The following is a 19,862-nucleotide window of genomic DNA, read 5'->3' as shown; positions in this document are numbered from 1 at the left end:
CCAAAATGACCGTGCTTTAGTTGCTTTATAATTAGTTGCTCTAATAAGCTTTATTTCACTCTGAAACAGATACAGAGTATATTATAATCATTATACTATAGATTTAATATACAAAGTAACAAGTATAGTATTGAAATGTACAACTACTCAAATGTAAAGCCTGAATACACTACTAAAAATCAGAAACAAATAAATTATGTATAAAGAAACATAACTTACTGGATAAAGAATTCCACACTAGCACCAACCTTTGAGACATTGTAGACAGTGTTGAAGGCTTTTATAATTCAAAGCTATCATGAAGTTATATTAGTTTAGAAAAATTGTATAGGTACTTAAAACTTATCTGAAATTTGTAGTTGTTATCCAGCCCATAATATTTTTTTTTCCCATACTTGGAGATCATGCAAGACAGTGAGTGGGGCAGGAGGGAGGAGAAATTGTGCTGGAAGCACAATCCCGCCTTTTTACAGCCTGCCTATTGCACACCACAACCTTGGAGAGCCTTCCACACTATTGTAGACAGTGTAGAGCGCTCTGCAGATATTTCAAGCTTTGCTCCAATATGGCAGAGCATATTGAATATATTGAAGCAAAGTTTACCTTGGGAAGTGGTCAGAGACTTGCCATCCACTGAAGCATAGATAAATTGGATGGACTGGTTAGCTGGATAGATGGATAGATGGCAGGATAGATGGATGGGTAAATGGATGAAATTGTTACTGATGTAATAATGTATATAAGGTAAAGCAATTGTAGTTTGATTGAAATTTATATGTATCTTACTCCAAAGTCACTTAATGTTATTATTCATTCTAATCAGTTCTGATTGGTTCTTCTTTGCATTTCCAAACATGGCCAGGAGCTCAAATCAAAACTGCAAGATATGCAGAGCAAAATTGACAATCAAAGCAAAATTGATGCATTAACATATATATACTGCTATAATAACAGCAACTACCATTTCTATTGTACTCTAGGAGCACTTAATATTATTCGCTTTAATTTGTTATGATCTGTTCTGGATGGTACTAGATGCAAATATAATGTCATGAATACCATGGCCACCGCTTCTATAGTAACTTATACATTATTTTTTGCCAAAGTTGCTATATTTGTGAAAAGTATCAAATATAGCCAGCTATAGCAAAATCATGTTTTTCTGATGTATGTGAGCGGTACTCTATGATACATGTTATCACTACTGTCAGAACCATGGCCTTCAGAGTTGTCAGAGTAGCGCAGGTCGGAGGGATGGAGGTGAGGGGGATGGCAATGGTTTTACAAGTATAGCACTGGCTCAGATTCTAACACCACCAGCTTCTTCTTCTTCCCCTCAGGGACATCTGGCTTTATCTTATCAGCATCCACCTTCCTACCCACATCAGGGAAACATGTTTTTACTATAATTGGCTATATTTGGTACTTTTAACAAATATGGCAACTATGCCAAAAACAAATAAATCACTATAGAAACAATGGCCATAGTATTTATGTCACTATACTTGTATCTAGTACCATCCAGAACATCTGAGTTTGTGATTACATAAGACAATGTAATCACAAACTCTTTATATACCATTAAATATAACCAAGGCTAAATTCAATACTGTGTGAATTGAGTAAGTGTATGATATCAAAAGAGTGAATCAATAATACCAGCATTGAGACACTCCTAAGAGACACTCATATGTCCCATGGTCTAAATTGGATGTCCCATAGTCTGGCTCATATGTCCCAACACTCAATGTCTGCCAAGTCCTTGATAAAAGGTGGTGGATCATAGTATGAGAGCTGAAGAGTATCTGTATAGGCACAAATCCAAACTAATATTCAACTAAGGAATAATACATCAAGTATATACTCCTTATATAGTGAACAGCGAGGGTCAGACCAAAAAAGGGAAAGAGTAAGAAAATGGTCTGACCAAATAACTAACCAATAAGAAAAAAAAGGGAAAGTGGTCTGATCTATTGTATTTACTAATCGTGTGAGAGAGAGTCTTGGTAAGAGATGTACAATTGGCTATATCAGTAAGCCCATGACAAGGCACTGAGTCACATCCTACATTGCTGATTAATATCCCTCCAAAGTATTCCCGGACATAGCATTGGATCATTGCTATATCATCTGGATATCTTCTCCAGGGTCTACAATGGTTCTCCTTCGTCATAAGTACAATAGGACGTGAGTATGAATGGAGAATAAGAAGGAAAAAGATAAGAGTAATAAGACACCGGCTATGATCTCTAGTCCAAGGGCAAGAGGAGTGATGTGGAATGAGTTGGATAGCCACAACATGATGGGAATGCAATGAGAAAAATCGATTCCTCAAACTTTTCAGCATCTAAAGTCTTTGTATGTAATATTGTGTTGGAGAGGAAAGACTAAGCTGGAAGTCAAATGTTTCAGGGATTCGTTAGATTGCTCAACTGTTGGTATATAAGACTTCAGGTCAACATCAAAATTGTTGTAAGCATACAACACAAGAAGGGTTTGTCCGAGTGCGGTGAGTCGTTCATGAGATTTTGAGGCAAGGGAGCAAATGGCACTTTGAACCAAATACAATGAAACAAAAAGGCCCATTCGTGAAAAAGTGTTGACAACTTTGGCTGGAGTATGGGACGAGCGGACCAATGATACTTTGGAGCGCGTTTGATTTTTGGTTTGAGCTTTGCATGAGTATACTGAGTATAACAACTTTTTTCTATTGTACCTATGGGTTACAAGCTTAAGAGAAGAGACAGAATAATGTATGTACCAATGCCACTGTGAGGCAACGATAAACTATAACAAAAACTAAACCTATCTCTTTCTGCACTTGCAGGGAGTAAGGGTTCAATGAGCTTGAGGTCGACAGACGCTAGCAAATATAGCGAGTAGAGGACTTTGAGAGGTAAGCTTCAAAGGTTCTTGTTGAGGAGTAAAGCGGGTAAATTCAGTAATAGAAAACTAAGGAGCTATACATGAATAGGTACGGCTTTATATAGGGAACTGTCCGTTCCTCAGACCGAAAGAAGAATATACGAAAAGTGGTCTGAGGAATTAATCAACCAATAAGAAAAAGGGGAAGTAACTATCGTACGACTTCTGACTTGATTAATCAGCATGTGAGAGACTTTGTACTAATAATAGAGGATTGTCACGCGTGGTCAGGAACTGTATCCTCATGATGAGGTACGATTCTAGATAAGGCGTTATTAGTATTACCAGGCTTTACTGGGGCTTGGAGCTGGTTGGCGAGATGCCTACTACCAGTCCCTACCCAGTGTGCTGGCTGGCTGGGAGCGATGCCCAGTCTCTGATCTGTGATATAAAATGGTAATGATGGTTAAGAAAGCCTGTGAGGGCTATGAGAAGTAGAACGGCAAACGATACCTCTAGCCCTAGAGCCAGAGGCGTAATGGGAAAAGTGTTCGAGAACCAAGACATAGCGAAGATAAGGAAATAATAAAATGGTCCTTACAGCCACCACATTTCACCGTCTTTCTCAATGCTTTTGCTCTCAATTTCCAGGCTTGTCAATTGCAGCCTTAACCATGCCTTCTAAGTCAAATTCATCTACTTGTGCCCAGTGTTCTTCTTCTAACTTGTTAAGTGCTGCAACGTCGACGTTTTCCGTGGCTGGATTTTCAAGGTCTGGATCTGTAGGACATAAATTAGCAGATAGCAAACTCTCAAGTAAGTCCCAAAGGAGAGGTGTGCTGCCTTGGAACTGCCGGGCCATATCTTTGAGACAGAATTGAATTGCTTGATCTGTTCTGCCAATGCATTAGATGCATTAAAATGTGAAATGCCACTGATTTTCCTTCGTGCTCAGGGTTTGGAGTTTAGACTGACATGCATTTTGAACCATCTTTTGGCTCCACCACAAGGGCTGGTTTGTTGGATTGTGACCTGCTAGCACTTCAATAATCCGTTGTCATGCACCAAAGTTGATTGGTAGCATGGACAGGTGTCAATAACGAAGCGAATATTCAAAAAGACTCGCCTTTGCGCCACACAGGCACAGTGCCACGTGGAATAGTAATTAATATTGCCCCTTTTGAACTTGTGGCTGATCAGCACCACCTCTATTAGGCAATCCAGTCATGCTCACCTTTGCTTTTCCATCCGGTACTTTCCGCATTTCGGCATTTCGGCATTTCGGCAAATTTTCGCGTCGCCACTGGCTACACATTGCATTGCGCCCTCACTTTTGTCGTTTCCCTTACTCCCCTTCCTTTGCCTAGCCCCACCATGGGCCCCTTCCTCTCCTTTTTATTCTCACCCGACGGTCGTTTCTGGGTCCCCATTTTAGTTCACCTCCTCGTCACCTCCACCCTCCTCCTCCTCATCTTCTTTGCACCCCCACCATTTCTGATGTCACCACTTCCTATCCGCTTCCGTCGCCGATCCGTTGACTACCACGTGCCACTGCTGATATCAGCAAAGCCCCGGCGGCCGGTCCAAATAGGGCAACAGGTCCATCTTCATGACGTCGATCTGCCATCATATACTATCAAAACATCGGTCGCTCGTCTTGCCTGGTTGGAGCGTGGGTGGGTAGTTTTTGAGCTGGAGAAGGTTCATCCCCTTGCGTCGCCCATGTTCATCGCTGTCCCATTCACTTGGGTACACTTATCATTTGTCCATCGTCTTCGCTACAGCTACACCTACCACACGCTGCCTGGGACTCACTTGTTCCAAATTGGAACTACTCCTCTCCCTCCCTCGTTTGATCAGGTGGTCCAACACAACCAGTCCATTGGTAAGGCCATGGAACTGTCAGATTTGGACTAGGTGGTGGACCGGTGGCTCCAGTTTCTTTTTTTTCAGCAGAACATTCATTTACAGTGCGATTATTTTTGATTTTTGAATCATTTTTATGGACACATATTTTTTTAGAATGCCTGACTGACAATAAAGGAACTGTGTTGATACTGATAGTGTTTTGCCTTGCTCTTTTTTTACTGCATCTTCCCATGACATCATGATTTTCCTGCTCTCTTTTTGCTATTGGACTTTACTTTATGGCTGTACAAACCTGTGATATTACTCACAGCATTTATTGTTCTATCCCTTTCTTTTCTTTTTTTGACAATCTTATCCTGTACTACCTACGCAGGATTCGTCAGCGTACATTCCTTCCTTCATATTCTTTCTCATTCTTTTTGCACAGCTATACTGTGCATAGCCTACTTCTCTTTTACTATATAAACCCCTGTATTCTACCTTAAAAAAAAAACAACAAGAACTCGATTCCAGACTTCTTCTCTAATCTTAAGTCCACTTCTTACTGCTACTTGTGATCCAGTGTGGTCACAACACTTCCCACTTCTACCACTGTTAACTGCTGTCATCGTCACTCGTCACTTTTGAAAGTGATTGTCATCCCCTTCGATTAGAGTCCTTCTGAGCACTACAGTTTGTGCGTCAGGAGCCTGCTATCACTGGGAACCTCGTCACCTCGTCATCCTCGTTGTTCTCAAACCTACCTTGTGCTACAATTAGCAAGGTAGTGCTCGTCTATACTCACCACAAACCCCCTATCTTTCTATAAATTCAACTATCCCTCCTCCTCAAAACCCACACTCATACACCTCTGGGTTTTACTTTGAAGGATCTTTATATGTACCACCCCACGAACAACCAGACCACTCCACTGTTCTAGGAGGCAAAGCCCATAAACAAGTTCCGTGGAATCTGGGAGGATTGTGTGTTAGTTTGTTTTGTGTGTGGTTTTCTAACAACAGTTCTCATCATCGACACCGTGCCTTGTGTGCTACTAAGTCTATAACCACTGAATGACTGTCATATTGGTCATCTTGAAGAAGTGAGATAATCAGATCAGAAGGCGGCACTTCACAGAGTGATAATTGCTCGATCAGTGATGTGGGGGTACATGATCAATTTCAGACTGATAGAGTGGGGCACTGAGATTATCATGAACTTACTTGCCTATATTGGCTCATGCTTGACATGATTAATCAGTCTGCAATTGATTTTTGATGTCCGATGGTAGCCGACGTCGAGGCTCATCACTGTGACTGTGACAAGTTTTTGTTTACAAATGTTAATTTGCAGCCGCTGTGGAGAGAGAGAATAAAGTTGTGCTGACTTTGAATTATTATCTTATCATATCTAATCATATCTAATCTCATCATTATTTTGTGGCTCTAGGATTAAGTCCTCCTCTCTCAAAACAGTGGCTGTGGAGGAGCCTGGGTCAAGATTAGTATTCTACTATCTAAAACAGGTAATGCTATCTAAGGAAGGTGGCTGTGCTACTATAATGTGGTTAGTGTTTATGTATGAAAATATAACTTCCAACACCTTTCAGGTTGGATTCTTTATAGAGAAATATATTCTTCAAAACCCAATCTTCTTCTCATTGATTTATATTGGCAGGCCTGTGCAAGTTACTCGGCTTAGATGGCAGGAGGTTTTGGCAAGCTCATTCTATAGCTAAGGCTGCCAACAGCTTGAACAGCCCTTATTGGGCTTTGCATCAGAACTTCAAAGCCAAATATACAGAAGTACACAGGGTAATCGGCCACATAAGAGATACCCGAGTTGCAGTGCACCCTCATTGGTGACCTGGCTACTGTGATAGGACTACACTTTTCAATATGGCTATAAATCTCCGCACTTATCTGTAAGGACCATTTTACCATTTTCTTATCTTCTCTATGTCTTGGTTCTCAAACACTTTTCCCATTACACCTCTGGCTCTAGGGCTAGAGGTATCATTTGCTATCTTACTTCTCATAGCCCTCACAGGCTTTCTTAACCATCGCTACCACTTTATATCACAGATCAGAGACTGGGTATCACCCCTAGCCAGCCAGCACAATGGGTAGGGACTGGTAGTAGGTATCTCGCCAACCAGCTCTAAGCCCCATCAAGGCCTGGATATACTAATAAACGCTTTGATCAGAATTGTACCTCATCGTGAGGATACGGTTCCTGAACACGCGTGACAAACACCTATTATTAGTACAATTCTCTCACCTGCTGATTAATCATTCAAAGTTGTACGATAGTTGTTCCTTTTTTCTTATTGGACAATTTATTCCTCAGACCACTTTTCATCTATTCTCCTTTCGGTCTGAGGAACGGACGGTTAGCGATATAAAGCCTTACCTATTCATATATAGTTCCTTAGTTTTCTATTACTTGATTTACCCGCTTTACTCCTCAACCGAAACCCTTGACAATTTCTCTTTGTCGCTAAAGTGTACCCCGGCAGCACTCAGCTGCTCCCACATGTCTCTGAGCTTGTCAATATGGGTGCGCATATTGCCTTTTTCTGGGCATTGTAGCGCAGCTAACCAATCTCTCAGTTCGGCCTGGACTAATTTGGTCTTGTTTTCGTTCTCTTGAACGATCAGCTGCCACATTTCGGCGACAGTGTCTTTATGTAAGACTTTGCGCAGCGTAGAATCAGGTATTGTTTGGCCTAATATGTTTCGTGCGCAGAACTCTTTCTTTAGCCAGGCATTCAATGCTTCCTGGTCGGTTTGATTCAACCCTGTAGTTGTCGCGGGAATGGCTGGAGTTGTTCCAGCTTGTGCAGCAGTCTGTGTGGTTCTTGGCAATAAGGTCGGAGTGGGTTTCGGGGCCAAACCAAGTAAGTGTTCAACACAATCTTTGTCTGCCATAGCCCACTCAAGTCATGTTTTGTATATTGACCAGTTGGAGCCATCGGGCTCGAGTTTCGGTACACCGAGGGACTCCTTGCTGTTGACGTTGTTGTCGGGGCTCAAAACACTATCTCACCTCAGAGTTAATGAGGGACTCTGAGGTGTGTACGTGGCAGCATACGGCTTATAAGGGAAAACAGAAGTATAAATTTTTTGATGGATATATATTGGTGAGTGTCGCATCACTCCAACTCTACCTTGTGCTGACTTTCATTTCTAGGTGCTCGTCCTTTGTGCACGCTTGCACTGTATCCCTTGAGCTCATCATTCCAACACATGAATGAAATAATAAAACTAAGTGAAACTCAGCCGCTGCCTGAGAGGCTATAGAAAGAGGCTATAGAAACGACTTTATTATATACCTAAGTGAAACTACAATAGATGTTAGTTTAAGGTGATCTCTAATAAATGTAATGTAACATACCTCAGCCGCTGCCTGAGAGGCTATAGAAACGACTGAGGTATTCCTATACTAAACCCCCTACTACTTATAGTCGGAGGTGCTGCTCGCTAAGGTATAATGACTCCTAGGAGTAGGAGAACAATGGTTACTCCATGGAGTGGTGGCTATGCTCCATGGAGAACAATGGCTGCTTTGGCAGAGACCAGGTTTATCCGGTTTTGTCATGAAACAAGACAAGCCATATCAGGCTACGCCATGATGCTTGATGGCGGTGCCATTTCATGGTATTCAAAGCAACAAGAAATTGTTGCGTTGTCCACAATGGAAGCTGAATATGTTGTGGCTACCCATGCAACAAAAGAAATCCTGTGGATGTGAATGTTCATCAGCGAATTATTCAGAGAAGACTTACCTCCAACTGATCTACGTTGTGACAATCAATCTGCAATTGCATTGGCCAAAGATGGTCAGTATCACGCTCGAACGAAGCACATCGACATTCGTTACCATTTTATCCGACACGCTATCGAAGATGGAAAAATCGAGATCAACTATTGCCCAACTGAAGACATGACAGCGGACCTACTCACAAAAGCTTTGCCTTCGGCCAAGGTCAAGCACTTTGCAAGTGCACTCGGACTCCGTACGGCTTGAGGGGGAGTGTTGGAAGTATACGAAACGCACAAGCGTCGTACGGCGTGCTGCATGGATAAGGAGTGGCGCAGGCGCCAAACTGGGGAAGTCCAGTAGTTGGGGTGGCCCGTGCACCCAATATACCGCATCATTTTTTTCTGGTTCCGTCTTCATTTATATATGCTGTCGTCGTCAGGCAGACACCTCAGATCTTCTCTCGAAGTCTGAGGTGAGATACTTTTATGTTAAACCTATGAGTACTTAGCTTATACCTCATTTTCAGCTTATTGTCTTGCTAGGTACATTATTCTGAATATATCAGATCTTCTCTCGAAGTCTGAGCTTATTGTCCTGCTAGATCAAATCCGAACGATTTCATCTAATTCCTACAATCGTCTCATCCGAATTATTCGTCAAAAAACCTGGATGCTTCTGGGAACCGCCTGGCCACGGGCTGTGTGATGAAGAATAAACACGAACTACACCAAAGCTAGGAAGGAGGCTCTGCCAGATCCGTCTGAGCAGCATATTCCGCGAGCAGTGTAGCACTTTTTTTTTTCAAGCGATCTTGATCCTATCCACAAAAATACCTGTTGCCGCCCTTCCAGATTGATTAACAGATGTGTCTGAATCATGATGAACGTGAACATGGATCCACTTGGTAATAACTCGACTTGACTGGTTTGACACCCATAAACACTTGTCAACAGGTGATTTTCAACATTTGATAGAGAGATATAGATCATACAGGTACAATTGGGGCCCATCACGTCGGGTAGCACAAATACATTCAGGCTCCATGTACGAGCGAGACATGCAGAGGCAGCTGTACCCCCATCTCCACCTTCCCTCTGATGGCGGGTGACATGATTCCCGAGTTGAGCCGCACAACGTCCAATCCCTCAGGATATTTAAACTCGAACATCTCGATAAGCTCTGTGAGAACAGCTTGCATCTCGAGCACTCTGTATACACCAAGAACAGGTGAGATTAATATGTGGGTCTGCTGAGACCATCGTGAGGGAAGGTACATACGCAAAGCGCCATCTACGATGGAGGTAAGATTATCAGCACAATTTGGGAACGGTACAGACTGCGTGTGGACTCACCCGATACAAGCACGTATGCCGGCAGCTATTCAAAACGCGCATCAGGCATTTAGCTCATTGCTACGCAATATAAATATAATGTATTACTCACAAAAGGTCATTCTGGAAATTGTGAACAAAATGTCATGAGAATGATATAGTGATGAGACCAAATGGAATTTTGAACACGCACAAGTTCGCGAAAACCCCAACGGATGTCTGTCTCTCCTTGTTATCGTCCAGGAATCTATTTGGGTTCCAACTATCTGCATCTTCGCCCCAAACACTCTGTAGTCTGTAGTCATTTTAGATAAAAATACAACCTTAGTACAGGAGAGTATGATGCTACTCACCGGTTGTATGCGCAGATAGAGATATTGATGACTTGACCCTTGCTAACAGGAACTTGATTGATGACTTTACCTGACGCAGTCTCGATCGGCTGAGAAAGGGGGATAACATCCTCACTGGCTGCTTCCCGGAAGAGCATGGGAATAATGGGATGTAACCGCAGACTCTCCTGGATTATCATTCTCAGCAATTTCTTTGGATCTCGATAACACTGCACTTGCACTGACCTTGATGACGGCGTTCATAAAGAGCATTGAGTCGAAATCACTAGGGACGAAGTCTTCATCTCCACGCGCTTCCATCTCCTTGCGAGCAGCCACGATTTCGTCGCGTATCTTCTTTTGATCTTCTGGTCTCTTGGATAGTTCATATAGCGTCCAGGTAAGAGTATTGGCGGTTGTATCGTGACCAGCCAAAAGGAATGTCCTAGAATGAACGAAGGCGCTCAGCCACAAATTAGTTCGGTTAGATGTTTCAACTGGATAATCACGCTATTTGGGAAAGCATCTCATCATTGCTTAAATGCTTCTTGACATCGTCAGTAATACTGGATTGCACTAATGAAAAATACTTTACGTTCAGCTGCAATGTTAGAACAAGATGTTGCTTACCCAAGATGCTTATGATATCTTTACCACCCTTTTCCGTGGAGGACGCTTTCTGGTCTACGAGGTCCTGTCCAACGCGGAAAGCGGTTTCCAGGAACAATTTGAAGCGGCTGTACTCCCTCGTCGGCAAGTGCCTAACGTAGTGCAAGATGGGATCAGGAATGTAGCGCCACGTAGCCTTGAACAATACATCCCATGCAGGCGGATGAAGCACAGAATCGACACTGGAAAATCTGTAAACATAAAATATACCAGGAGAAGAGAGACCTACAAGAGATTCTGAAAGACACGTGCAAGCTCATTCTTTTGGTCGCCTAGCGCTCCAAATTGATAGTCAAAAGCAGCTGATGATAGGAATATGAGCATGCGCTCAACAGGACACAAGAAGTTTTCGTCCACCTTCACCGATAACATCTAATGTCATACTGGCCAGCATTTGAGGGACGTTGATGACAGCACTTTTGTAAGACATGCTGGCCTCCAGTTTGTCCTTCCAATTCTGACTTAGCTGATGCAAGGGAAAACGACGTAAGAGATGGAAACGCAATATGAAGAGCCTCTTACGCGAGAAGCTAGCTGTCTAAATATTGGTAGGAATGTACGCAATTGCCCTGCAGAAAAGGCAGGACTCAAGATCTTCCTCTGGCGCTGGTGAACATCGCCTGATTAAAATATACCGTCAGTGTCATCTATGAGAAGTAACAAGGCAACATACCTTCAACCGCAACCATCCCTCGGCCCGTGAAAGTTTTTGTAAATTGATCTATTGCCTTGGTCTTCGGGAACCGATATCCAGATGTATGGAAGATATACTGAAGAGCCTTTGGGTCTGTTATCCACAACACATCCTCCTGATTTTTGTCGAAGACTTCGATGTTAATATGCATTAGCACAAGGAGTAACATATGAACATACTCCAAAGCATCCTTGCGTACGCCAAGCGGCACCATACTGGCGAGCCCATTGGAATTGCACACCGCCAATTTCCTCTTCGTGGCGAAATTGCATTTCATTACCTAAAAATATTGTAGTCCCAATAGCACTTGATACCGCAAGAACACGAAACGAACCTAATAATCGAGAGGGCGAAGCGGGTCCTCGAATGTCCTTGATGGACCGACGCCGCACACGGTAGCGTGCAGTCACTGCAAGCAGTACAATTACGCTCAAGATGGACCAAGATATGACGCTCATTCTGTCTGTGCAGAACGAAAATCAGTGCAGACTTTCTGGTATTTATCTTCATTTTTACCGACGGAATACTCTCATCCATCGGAGATAGGAGAACTTCTCAGGTTTAACTGTTGTCAAAAAGCTCACGGAGCCGTATACATGAGAAACATCGAACCTGAGTAAAGTTGTTCCACTGGTTCACCGTGATGTTCGTATCGAAGAAGGCCATTTGTAAGTCCAGATAGTCAGTCAAGATATCGCAAAGGGAGTTACTAAGAGGTATTTGCATACCATATACCGGTGGGTGATGTTTCAACAGCCTGAAAGAAGAGAAGCACATACTTTTGAGTCCTTCCTAACAGACATTATCCCGGCCATCGGGAATGCACTTTCATATCATCGTCAGAGAAGAAGAGCTATGGACAGGCAGGTTTGCTACCGCCCAATGGTTTGACGGTTTGGGTTAGGACCAAAAGTTGTGCAAAGTGTCGAGGATTGGCCAAAATGATGTGCCTCATTGGTTACTGTAGGAACAAACGGGTTTAAAGGGTGGACCGGGGTTCGCTACAAAGCCTGATGAAGGTCAGCTGTAGATTATGAAAGCAAACTGTAATACATCTAGAAGGGGGATTATGTTGACCGTAATTTTGCTATTAGAAAACCTGCGTGGAAGGCAGCGAACCACTTCTATTCTCGAAGGCTTGATCAGAACATTGTGGTATAGATCCTTTTCTACATGTCATGCTGTACACGTACCCGCAGTAATGTATCTCCGCTGACTCCTCACCCATTTCATCTACGGCAAGTGTGTCTAATTTGAGGACAAGTAGAATGACGAAGAACATCACATTCGATAGCCATCGAAGAGTACTACCTCCCGGTGTGGTGAACCTGGACTGCCAGAGAAATCCGCTCTTGAAAATGGCCATAGAATCACTGCAGAAACAGACCAAATTGAGGACCTGATCAACCATGTAACATCATATTCAAGTTAGTAGTTTTCATTGACCTTGATTCCGATGAGTTGGCAAGCTGTTGTGCCTCAATGCTACTTCTCCACTTTTGTCTATGTCACGCCTCTGCGCTATCACTCTAACCCTTAACCCCAGTCAAAAACGACACGACAGAATTAGAATTAGACTGAATCTCAGTGAATGTATGATTGCCAAACAAACACACTGATATAATCAAAAATTTCTCACGATTGAAAACGATTGAGATTCTGGACTTTGACTCTGATCTGATCGTGAACTCGACTTCAACTTGTCTCGGTGTCTCGACGACAGTCTGGATGGAATCCTGGTCATGTGACCAGTTCCCCAAAATGTTGCCGCCCCAGCACGACACACTACATCTCCTTGTCCTCATACCACCTCCATCCCAGTACCACCATGAACTTTTTACGGCAAGGCCCTATGTATAAATTTAACTGACTCTTCTGCAGGTCTTCAGGAACTTGCGAACTAGAAATGGGGTTCAAGATTATCCCACTGGACACAAGGTGGACTTCAACATCTTCTACAAGGACCTCCTGGAGGATTTGCAACGGGTAAGGTTGTTTCTCATATTCTCTGTATATTTGCTAACCCTTATTTTAGAAATACGCTTCAGATGCTGCTATTATGGTGAGTATCACATTATTGGTCTGCTAGTACTAATATTATACTATTTTGATTCTAGAAACTCAATGCAAAGGCATAATCATTTTGGTTCGGCAGATATCATTTTATTTCGTTTTCGAGTAAATTGCTGTAATTTGTTGTGTTTCGTTTTCATATGTTTTTGATGCTTCCCAATAAATCAATAGCTTTCGTTTTCAATTGCTTTGAGTCTGAATGGTCCTGAAATCAAAGAAAGACAATGATTCAAAACAATATATTCAGTGTAAATATTCTACAATAGCTGGTAATAATATTCTAAGGATTGAAAGGGTCATTCTGGTATTTAGATAGATACAGAATGGTATATTCGGTGACAATCATTTTCTATCAGCCTAAATATTGTCGTTTCCGACTGGGCCTTAACGCTCATAACAATATACACCGCATCTGTGCTGCTCTTGCTCGACTCTAAATCTGCCTTCATTGAAGCTGTCATGCCGTAAGCATATGGTTTATCGTTGTAAGCAGCCGAATTGAACTTGATAAATGCCTCACTGAGACTGCAAGCTTTCCATGTTCCAGTTGACAGGAAAACATTATACAGCTGAATCTGATGAGTCAGGTCATTTCATTGATCATTGTCATGCCTGAAAATTTACGAACTTAGAGCTACATAAAGTGAAAATCAAACCAGAAAAAAGAGAAGACACATATTATTTTTGTCCGACCCCATGACATGTCAATTGACAAGCATTAGAAAGCAGAACAAAGAGAATAAGGGTCAAAAAGAGATCCCCCGACGACGCAAGCCAGTAAGTGCAGTAGCAAGGTCATCACGCCCCTCGTGTTGCAAGCAGAGCACAAGAGGACAAGGGCGGCAAAAATTAGATAACCAAAGAATGGAGGCGGTGCCTCCATAATAGTGGTTAAACTATTAAGAACAGATACTACACTTGATCTAAGCCAAAAGGCCAGAGTGGTAAGGATTCATCTTGTTCGCGCGCGGCTTATATACCTTGAGAAGGGGTGCGCGCACGGGCCAGTCACAGTCATGAGTCACACTGCCTTTCCAGGCAAGTGTGGTGGTTGCGGTATCCCTTGACCTCTTCATTTTGGCGTAACGCTACGCGCCGTATGTTTTGGCTCGCTGAGCAAATGGGCTCACTATCACCCAGAGCATTTTCTAAACTCATGAAGTAAGTAAATTTATTTTATTCGGGATAGCGCGATAATCTCCCCCCAAATTGCCATATAGTACTATCAACTTTGCGTACCAGGCTATGTAAGTCATTAGGACAGACTATATTTCAAGCGCTCAGGCTCGATCATGAAGATAGAACAGCATAAACAGTGCGGCTATGGCGCATGGAATGCATTTGGAATGTGAGTTGGTCGTGCGTGGTGGCTGACACAATGGCATCCTAGCTGGCCATATATAATATGGTACATCACCGCAATCCATTCCAATATCTTCCCTCCCGTCAACGTATTACTCTCAGCATGTCCCACCAGTCTCCATATGCGAATACCGATTGTGAGTTCCCTACGCTTATACTCCTTCTACGTCATCAGCCTTGACTGGCGTAGCCTTGAATGCCTGTTTCTCGCAGACCATCGATATCACCATGAGGGTCCTTGATGAATATGCATGAATGCGCGTCGTTAGCTCCTATATCTCCCTGCCAGCCACGGTCTTCGTCCATGTCATATGACTCCTCTCGGGCACACGATGTTGAAAATTCAACTGTGACCCTTGAGTCTAGGTGCTATTTAGTACCGGCGAAGTCTCCACGAATGGATGGGCTGTCAGTTACCATCTGGAATGGAAAGAATAACTCGACCAGAAACAGGTCGATAGTGCGGCTTACAAAACCAGTACAATGAAGTTTTACCGTGACAAGATTGCCTTGTCTGTGTATTCTTGAATGGAGATAGAAGGCATGGTGTCGGTGATATCCTGGGCGTGTGGAGCTTAGCTCTGTACAGCACTGACTCTTATCTTCCTTACCCCAGAGGACTGCGTCGACAGTATGTCAAATGCTTCTCTGCCTTACATTTTGGAAATTAAACTTCTTTCTTCCCAGTATAGAGCGGTCGATCATCATGCTAATGTTCGTTATCGATATGGATATGCGTCAACTTGCAAGAGTCTGCATGACCGAACGCCGTAGTATCACTGCCAAGCCGCATTGGATTACCCGGCTTGTCATTTTGTCTCTGGGGTATGGCAATCATAAACGAGCGAACGCGTTTCGCGTCACCAAATAACCAGAAACAGCTTCAAGCAGCTTTTATAGTCCTCTAGAGATTTGAGCTTCGCAATCGTTATCCAAATCTACCCCCAGAATGCCCATTCTTTGGATCCAATGAAAAGTCTCAATATTCAGTATGATCATGCTACGTAAGTATTAAACAAGTCAGTAAGTCCTGTCGCAGAGTCTAGTCCTTCCTTCAGCAAATCTTATAGTTGACGCATGCCAGGGCCCTGCATGTTCGCTCCATACCCTGTGCCATTGCTAATCCCAGCATTTACGGCATCATTTCTTAAGGGGTGATTTCCATTGAGGCTTCCATCTCCATTCCCGAAGCCATTCCTGTAGCCTTCCGTAGGGCTAAACGTGCCTCCGCCATTCCCGTATACCGGTACCTCTCCTTGTGCTGTACCCGGCCCATTTGTGGTAGGCCCCATCGCTAGCATATTCTTGTTATATTGTCCCTTTTCTATGCCTTTTGCCATCCGTAAGTCGTAGTAGTATGTGAGGAGGTATAGCGTGAAGCCAAATGAAATGGTCCATTCAAGAATGGCTGTTTGGGTTTGAATGAATGCGACACCAGGGAAGAGGTGAGGAATGGGAATGTGAAGATGACGGGTGATATCAGTACTAACTTCCTATCAAGGTAAAGCCAAAACGCACCTCCTACATCTGGGACATAATAAAGAGTTATTCCAAAAGCAATAGCAAGCAAAATAAGGATGCCCGCGATTAAGGCTTTGGCGATGTACGCGTGTTTCAATTTGCGGATCTCTATGAAGTCTTTGCTGATCCATCGATACTGTTTCGCAACATCAGGAACGGCTACTTTGGATACTCGATACATGCCTACCTCCGTGATTGTAAAAATGGCGCTAAGGGCGACACCAATCATGAAAACCAACAAAAATGCTCTATGTAGGCTTGGATAGCGCTTTGTATCAAAGCCCGAAAGCAGGATGAGACCCCACATGCCGATGAAGGACCCTATGATGGCAAGAATACCCAGCGTTCTTTCACGTCGACGCATATCTGGAATAAGTCTGCGCGCCACTCACAGCATAAGTTGCATTCTTTCATACGGCGACGGATCAACATACCTTCCAGAATGTCTGAGCCATCTCTCGACGCAAAGGGAGAGAAAGAAAGAGGTGCCTGTGATGCAGCAGCAGACTACGAAGAGTGGTTTCAGGAAGGAGGCGCCAACGTCGGATATGTAGGCAACTTTTCCCTGCTGAGTGACATACTGCGGGCGGCCCTGGGCGAGATAGGTGATGAGCATTGCCAACAGAGTGCCTGTTGACCTCATGGTTCAGTAGATCTTAGTGGCGGACACAAGTATATGAACTCACCAAACCAAATGAAAGCACCAAATACTGGAATCCAAACGTAGGCCCAATGTTGTCGGTGGAGAGGGATTATCATATTGGCTAACTACTGGTGTACTATGGTATGTCTTTGTCCAATTGTTTATTAGAGAGCTTGTTGGTGATGTCTAGGATATTTAAACGGTATGAGGGCACGGGGAAAAAGAGGCGTGTCTGGTGAGTGGTAGTTCTACGGTGCTGCGACAATATGGTAAAATCTGAACACGTTTCTCCCTCATCTTGGACGTCTTGGACCTTTGACGCGTTTTCCCTGCTCCAAATCGGCTGGTCTGAGACAGGCTGCCGCACGCTTTCAGTGATCGACGTCATGCTGACACATCTATTGCGCCGTCACAGAGAAGGAAGAAAGTGGAACACCGTGGGAAATCTCATCGCAGGTCGGATGGCGCAACCATGACTGTAAGACTGCGATATATGGGCCCTGTGCCGACAGTCCGAGTCCTTCCCACAGAATCATGTAAAAAATTCACAAGCAGCGGAGAGAAACAATCGTATAGAGACTCAAGTACGCGAGAGCAATGAATAACGGTCTATCAGCTATGAGACCAAAAAAAGATACTTGTCGTATGACAGGCTTGGTGGCGGCGGTGGCGGCTCTGAATGAAAACACGCTTGCGTGAGAGTCAGACAGTGGTTGATCAACGGGTGGACTGATATGCGAATAAAAAAACAATGTATAAGAAACAGCTAAACAGACATGAACGCAACGTGGGCGTGATGATGACAATGTTGGTAGGCCAAAAGTACATCCACCCAGCATAGCAGTGGTAGGCAGCCTGACGCAGCCCACTAGATAACAAAGAGACGAATCAAAGACAGTGAAGCTCAAACTTGACGAGCTCGGAGGATAGAGTTTATATGAGGGAAAATAGGGCGACCTCAGCAACCTGGTGTAGAGACAAAATCGATAGTCACCATACCACAAACGATTGAATGTCAATATACACTATAGCAGACAATGCAAACGCACCGGAGATAAAATGGGTGAAAAACCGTTATGATTCTGCAGTATCGACTACAGCTGATGGGGCGGCGACCTTTTGTAAAAGTTTACCAGGAGCAGCAGATGGTACGGTCGGAGAGGAGTGTGTACAGCATAATTCCGTACACTTCGCCAATTTCCGGAAGATCTAAAAATGAAGAGTTGTGGCGTTGATGAGACAGCGTTGACACAAGCAAGGCAGATCCATAGAAGAATTTGATAGGAAAGTAAAAAATCGCTGTTTGCTCACCTGTATGTAACACTGGGTTGACTGGACGCCGTTTAGCGCCCACTTCCCATTTATGATTATGAACGGAACCCCAATAACACCATTAGCTTTGGCCGCCGCAATCATCTTCTCTACGTCCTCTTTACATTCGTCTGATTGAAGGAACTCCACTGCCTGTCAAAAAACGAAAAACCTTGTTATCAAAACGACTGCATTATATATAGCCTATTAGCCACGTTACCTGTTCCCGGTCCATCAGCTCCGCCTTTGCCGCCAGGTCTGCCAGGATATCCAGGTTACTAAGATCTTGACTCTCCACGAAGCTGGCCTCAAAGAGCGTTGCTACAACCTTCTGCTGCATTTCCTGTCCGCCCGTCTGGTACGCTTTGACTGAAAGACGGTGGGCGTTTGCAGATTGACACATGAGTCCTTCGTCTTTGCTACAAACAACGGGAAACAAAAAAAGTCAGCACCCATCTCCCATCAAGGTACCTGCAGCACAGCCATGCAACCAGCGCTTGCAAAGCGCTCGCAAAGTAAGGGGATTCTCCCACAAAGACGGCAGCAAAGGAGAGGGACGACTCACATCTTGAGCCCGGCTGCCTGCGCCATCGACCCGACGACTTTCCAGGACATATCTGCCTGCTCCGGGCCAAACTTCTTCTCAAGATAGGCCTTGCGTGGGATAGGTTTGCCTTCTGGACAGTGCACGAGAGTGAAAGGCCGGAACTCGACGTCAAACTTCACGGGGAGATCTGAACACTGTTCGATAGCATCACGCAGCTCCTTGTTACCGATGTAGCAAAATGCACAGATCTAAGACGATATAGGATGGGTTAAGCGAGTGAGGCGGATAAATAAGAGATCAGACAGAAGGAAAAGAACTGACATAATCTGAGATAACGATAATTTTGATGAGCCTTTGAGGGTGAGGGGGAGGAGAGGTCATTGTGCTGGGTGTAGCACCTGAAGATGTCTGTATCAAAAGACCTGATACTGTAGGAATGACAACTTTAAGCAGCGAGGACCGGGAATGAGGAACAGGATAAGGGAAAGAAAGACTATGAGGGAGTAGAAGGAAGGGACGGGAGCGTGTTGTTGTTAGTGTTGCTGCTGACTTATTGGAGGGTTAAGGTGTGTAATATGGAGAGCATCCGCTGTTTCTGCAAATCGGCGGCGGGAAACACAGTCATTAGCAATATATCCGTGACATCTCTGTAAGCACGTCACTGTGACACCATCGCTCGTACCAAATTCGGTCACAATTCCGGTCCATTGAAATGCCTCATAACGTAATCAGGGCAGCGCCTTCCTGTCCCGGTCAATAAATACCCTCAGATAATGCCCATCAGAAGGCTCGACAATTTCCTTAATTGTCTGTCCTTGCAAGAAATAAAATACAAAGGTCTAAGTAGAAATTAGGCCTCTTTATCATACTATCACCCCTGCGATCATCATCCGAGTGTGAT

The 19,862-nt window shown here is 43.8% G+C and overlaps 8 protein-coding genes across 8 annotated transcripts; 2 read left to right on the top strand and 6 right to left on the bottom strand.

Moving 5' to 3' along the window:
- Positions 1 to 3,505: 3,505 nt before the first annotated feature.
- Positions 3,506 to 4,145, bottom strand: SERLADRAFT_438308 (uncharacterized protein; the record flags this gene model as incomplete). Its single annotated transcript, XM_007318647.1, has 2 exons — positions 3,506 to 3,645; positions 4,100 to 4,145. The coding sequence occupies 2 exons, from the start codon at positions 4,143 to 4,145 to the stop codon at positions 3,506 to 3,508; spliced, it is 186 nt and encodes a 61-aa protein (XP_007318709.1).
- Positions 4,146 to 7,172: 3,027 nt separating this feature from the next.
- On the bottom strand, positions 7,173 to 7,643 carry SERLADRAFT_438307 (uncharacterized protein; the record flags this gene model as incomplete). Its single annotated transcript, XM_007318646.1, has 1 exon — positions 7,173 to 7,643. The coding sequence occupies one exon, from the start codon at positions 7,641 to 7,643 to the stop codon at positions 7,173 to 7,175; it is 471 nt and encodes a 156-aa protein (XP_007318708.1).
- A 1,613-nt stretch (positions 7,644 to 9,256) lies between these two features.
- On the bottom strand, positions 9,257 to 11,791 carry SERLADRAFT_356230 (uncharacterized protein; the record flags this gene model as incomplete). The annotated part of the gene is made up of 15 exons (XM_007318645.1): positions 9,257 to 9,399; positions 9,470 to 9,686; positions 9,757 to 9,768; positions 9,831 to 9,855; positions 9,922 to 9,932; positions 10,003 to 10,104; positions 10,163 to 10,329; positions 10,388 to 10,586; positions 10,651 to 10,717; positions 10,772 to 10,992; positions 11,040 to 11,112; positions 11,168 to 11,276; positions 11,333 to 11,430; positions 11,484 to 11,619; positions 11,684 to 11,791. 14 exons carry the CDS (start codon positions 11,774 to 11,776, stop codon positions 9,512 to 9,514), a joined length of 1,488 nt encoding a protein of 495 aa, XP_007318707.1.
- Positions 11,792 to 13,265: 1,474 nt separating this feature from the next.
- Positions 13,266 to 13,642, top strand: SERLADRAFT_438304 (uncharacterized protein; the record flags this gene model as incomplete). The annotated part of the gene is made up of 4 exons (XM_007318644.1): positions 13,266 to 13,358; positions 13,386 to 13,490; positions 13,540 to 13,566; positions 13,622 to 13,642. The coding sequence occupies 4 exons, from the start codon at positions 13,266 to 13,268 to the stop codon at positions 13,640 to 13,642; spliced, it is 246 nt and encodes an 81-aa protein (XP_007318706.1).
- A 513-nt stretch (positions 13,643 to 14,155) lies between these two features.
- SERLADRAFT_468362 (uncharacterized protein) lies at positions 14,156 to 14,523 on the top strand (the record flags this gene model as incomplete). Its single annotated transcript, XM_007318643.1, has 1 exon — positions 14,156 to 14,523. The coding sequence occupies one exon, from the start codon at positions 14,274 to 14,276 to the stop codon at positions 14,460 to 14,462; it is 189 nt and encodes a 62-aa protein (XP_007318705.1).
- Positions 14,524 to 14,672: 149 nt separating this feature from the next.
- Positions 14,673 to 15,266, bottom strand: SERLADRAFT_390334 (uncharacterized protein; the record flags this gene model as incomplete). The annotated part of the gene is made up of 4 exons (XM_007318642.1): positions 14,673 to 14,738; positions 14,798 to 14,824; positions 14,876 to 15,076; positions 15,130 to 15,266. The coding sequence occupies 2 exons, from the start codon at positions 15,243 to 15,245 to the stop codon at positions 14,899 to 14,901; spliced, it is 294 nt and encodes a 97-aa protein (XP_007318704.1).
- Positions 15,267 to 15,898: 632 nt separating this feature from the next.
- SERLADRAFT_468361 (uncharacterized protein) lies at positions 15,899 to 17,396 on the bottom strand (the record flags this gene model as incomplete). The annotated part of the gene is made up of 5 exons (XM_007318641.1): positions 15,899 to 16,347; positions 16,458 to 16,596; positions 16,648 to 16,837; positions 16,895 to 17,090; positions 17,147 to 17,396. The coding sequence occupies 5 exons, from the start codon at positions 17,217 to 17,219 to the stop codon at positions 16,004 to 16,006; spliced, it is 942 nt and encodes a 313-aa protein (XP_007318703.1).
- Positions 17,397 to 17,808: 412 nt separating this feature from the next.
- SERLADRAFT_468354 (uncharacterized protein) lies at positions 17,809 to 19,568 on the bottom strand (the record flags this gene model as incomplete). Its single annotated transcript, XM_007318640.1, has 6 exons — positions 17,809 to 18,069; positions 18,153 to 18,312; positions 18,415 to 18,567; positions 18,635 to 18,833; positions 18,980 to 19,209; positions 19,283 to 19,568. 5 exons carry the CDS (start codon positions 19,340 to 19,342, stop codon positions 18,178 to 18,180), a joined length of 777 nt encoding a protein of 258 aa, XP_007318702.1.
- Between the last annotated feature and the right edge of the window lie 294 nt (positions 19,569 to 19,862).

Source organism: Serpula lacrymans (assembly GCF_000218685.1).
Source record: "Serpula lacrymans var. lacrymans S7.9 unplaced genomic scaffold SERLAscaffold_7, whole genome shotgun sequence".
NCBI lineage: Eukaryota > Fungi > Basidiomycota > Agaricomycetes > Boletales > Serpulaceae > Serpula > Serpula lacrymans.
This window is presented reverse-complemented; position numbering and strand designations above follow the sequence as displayed.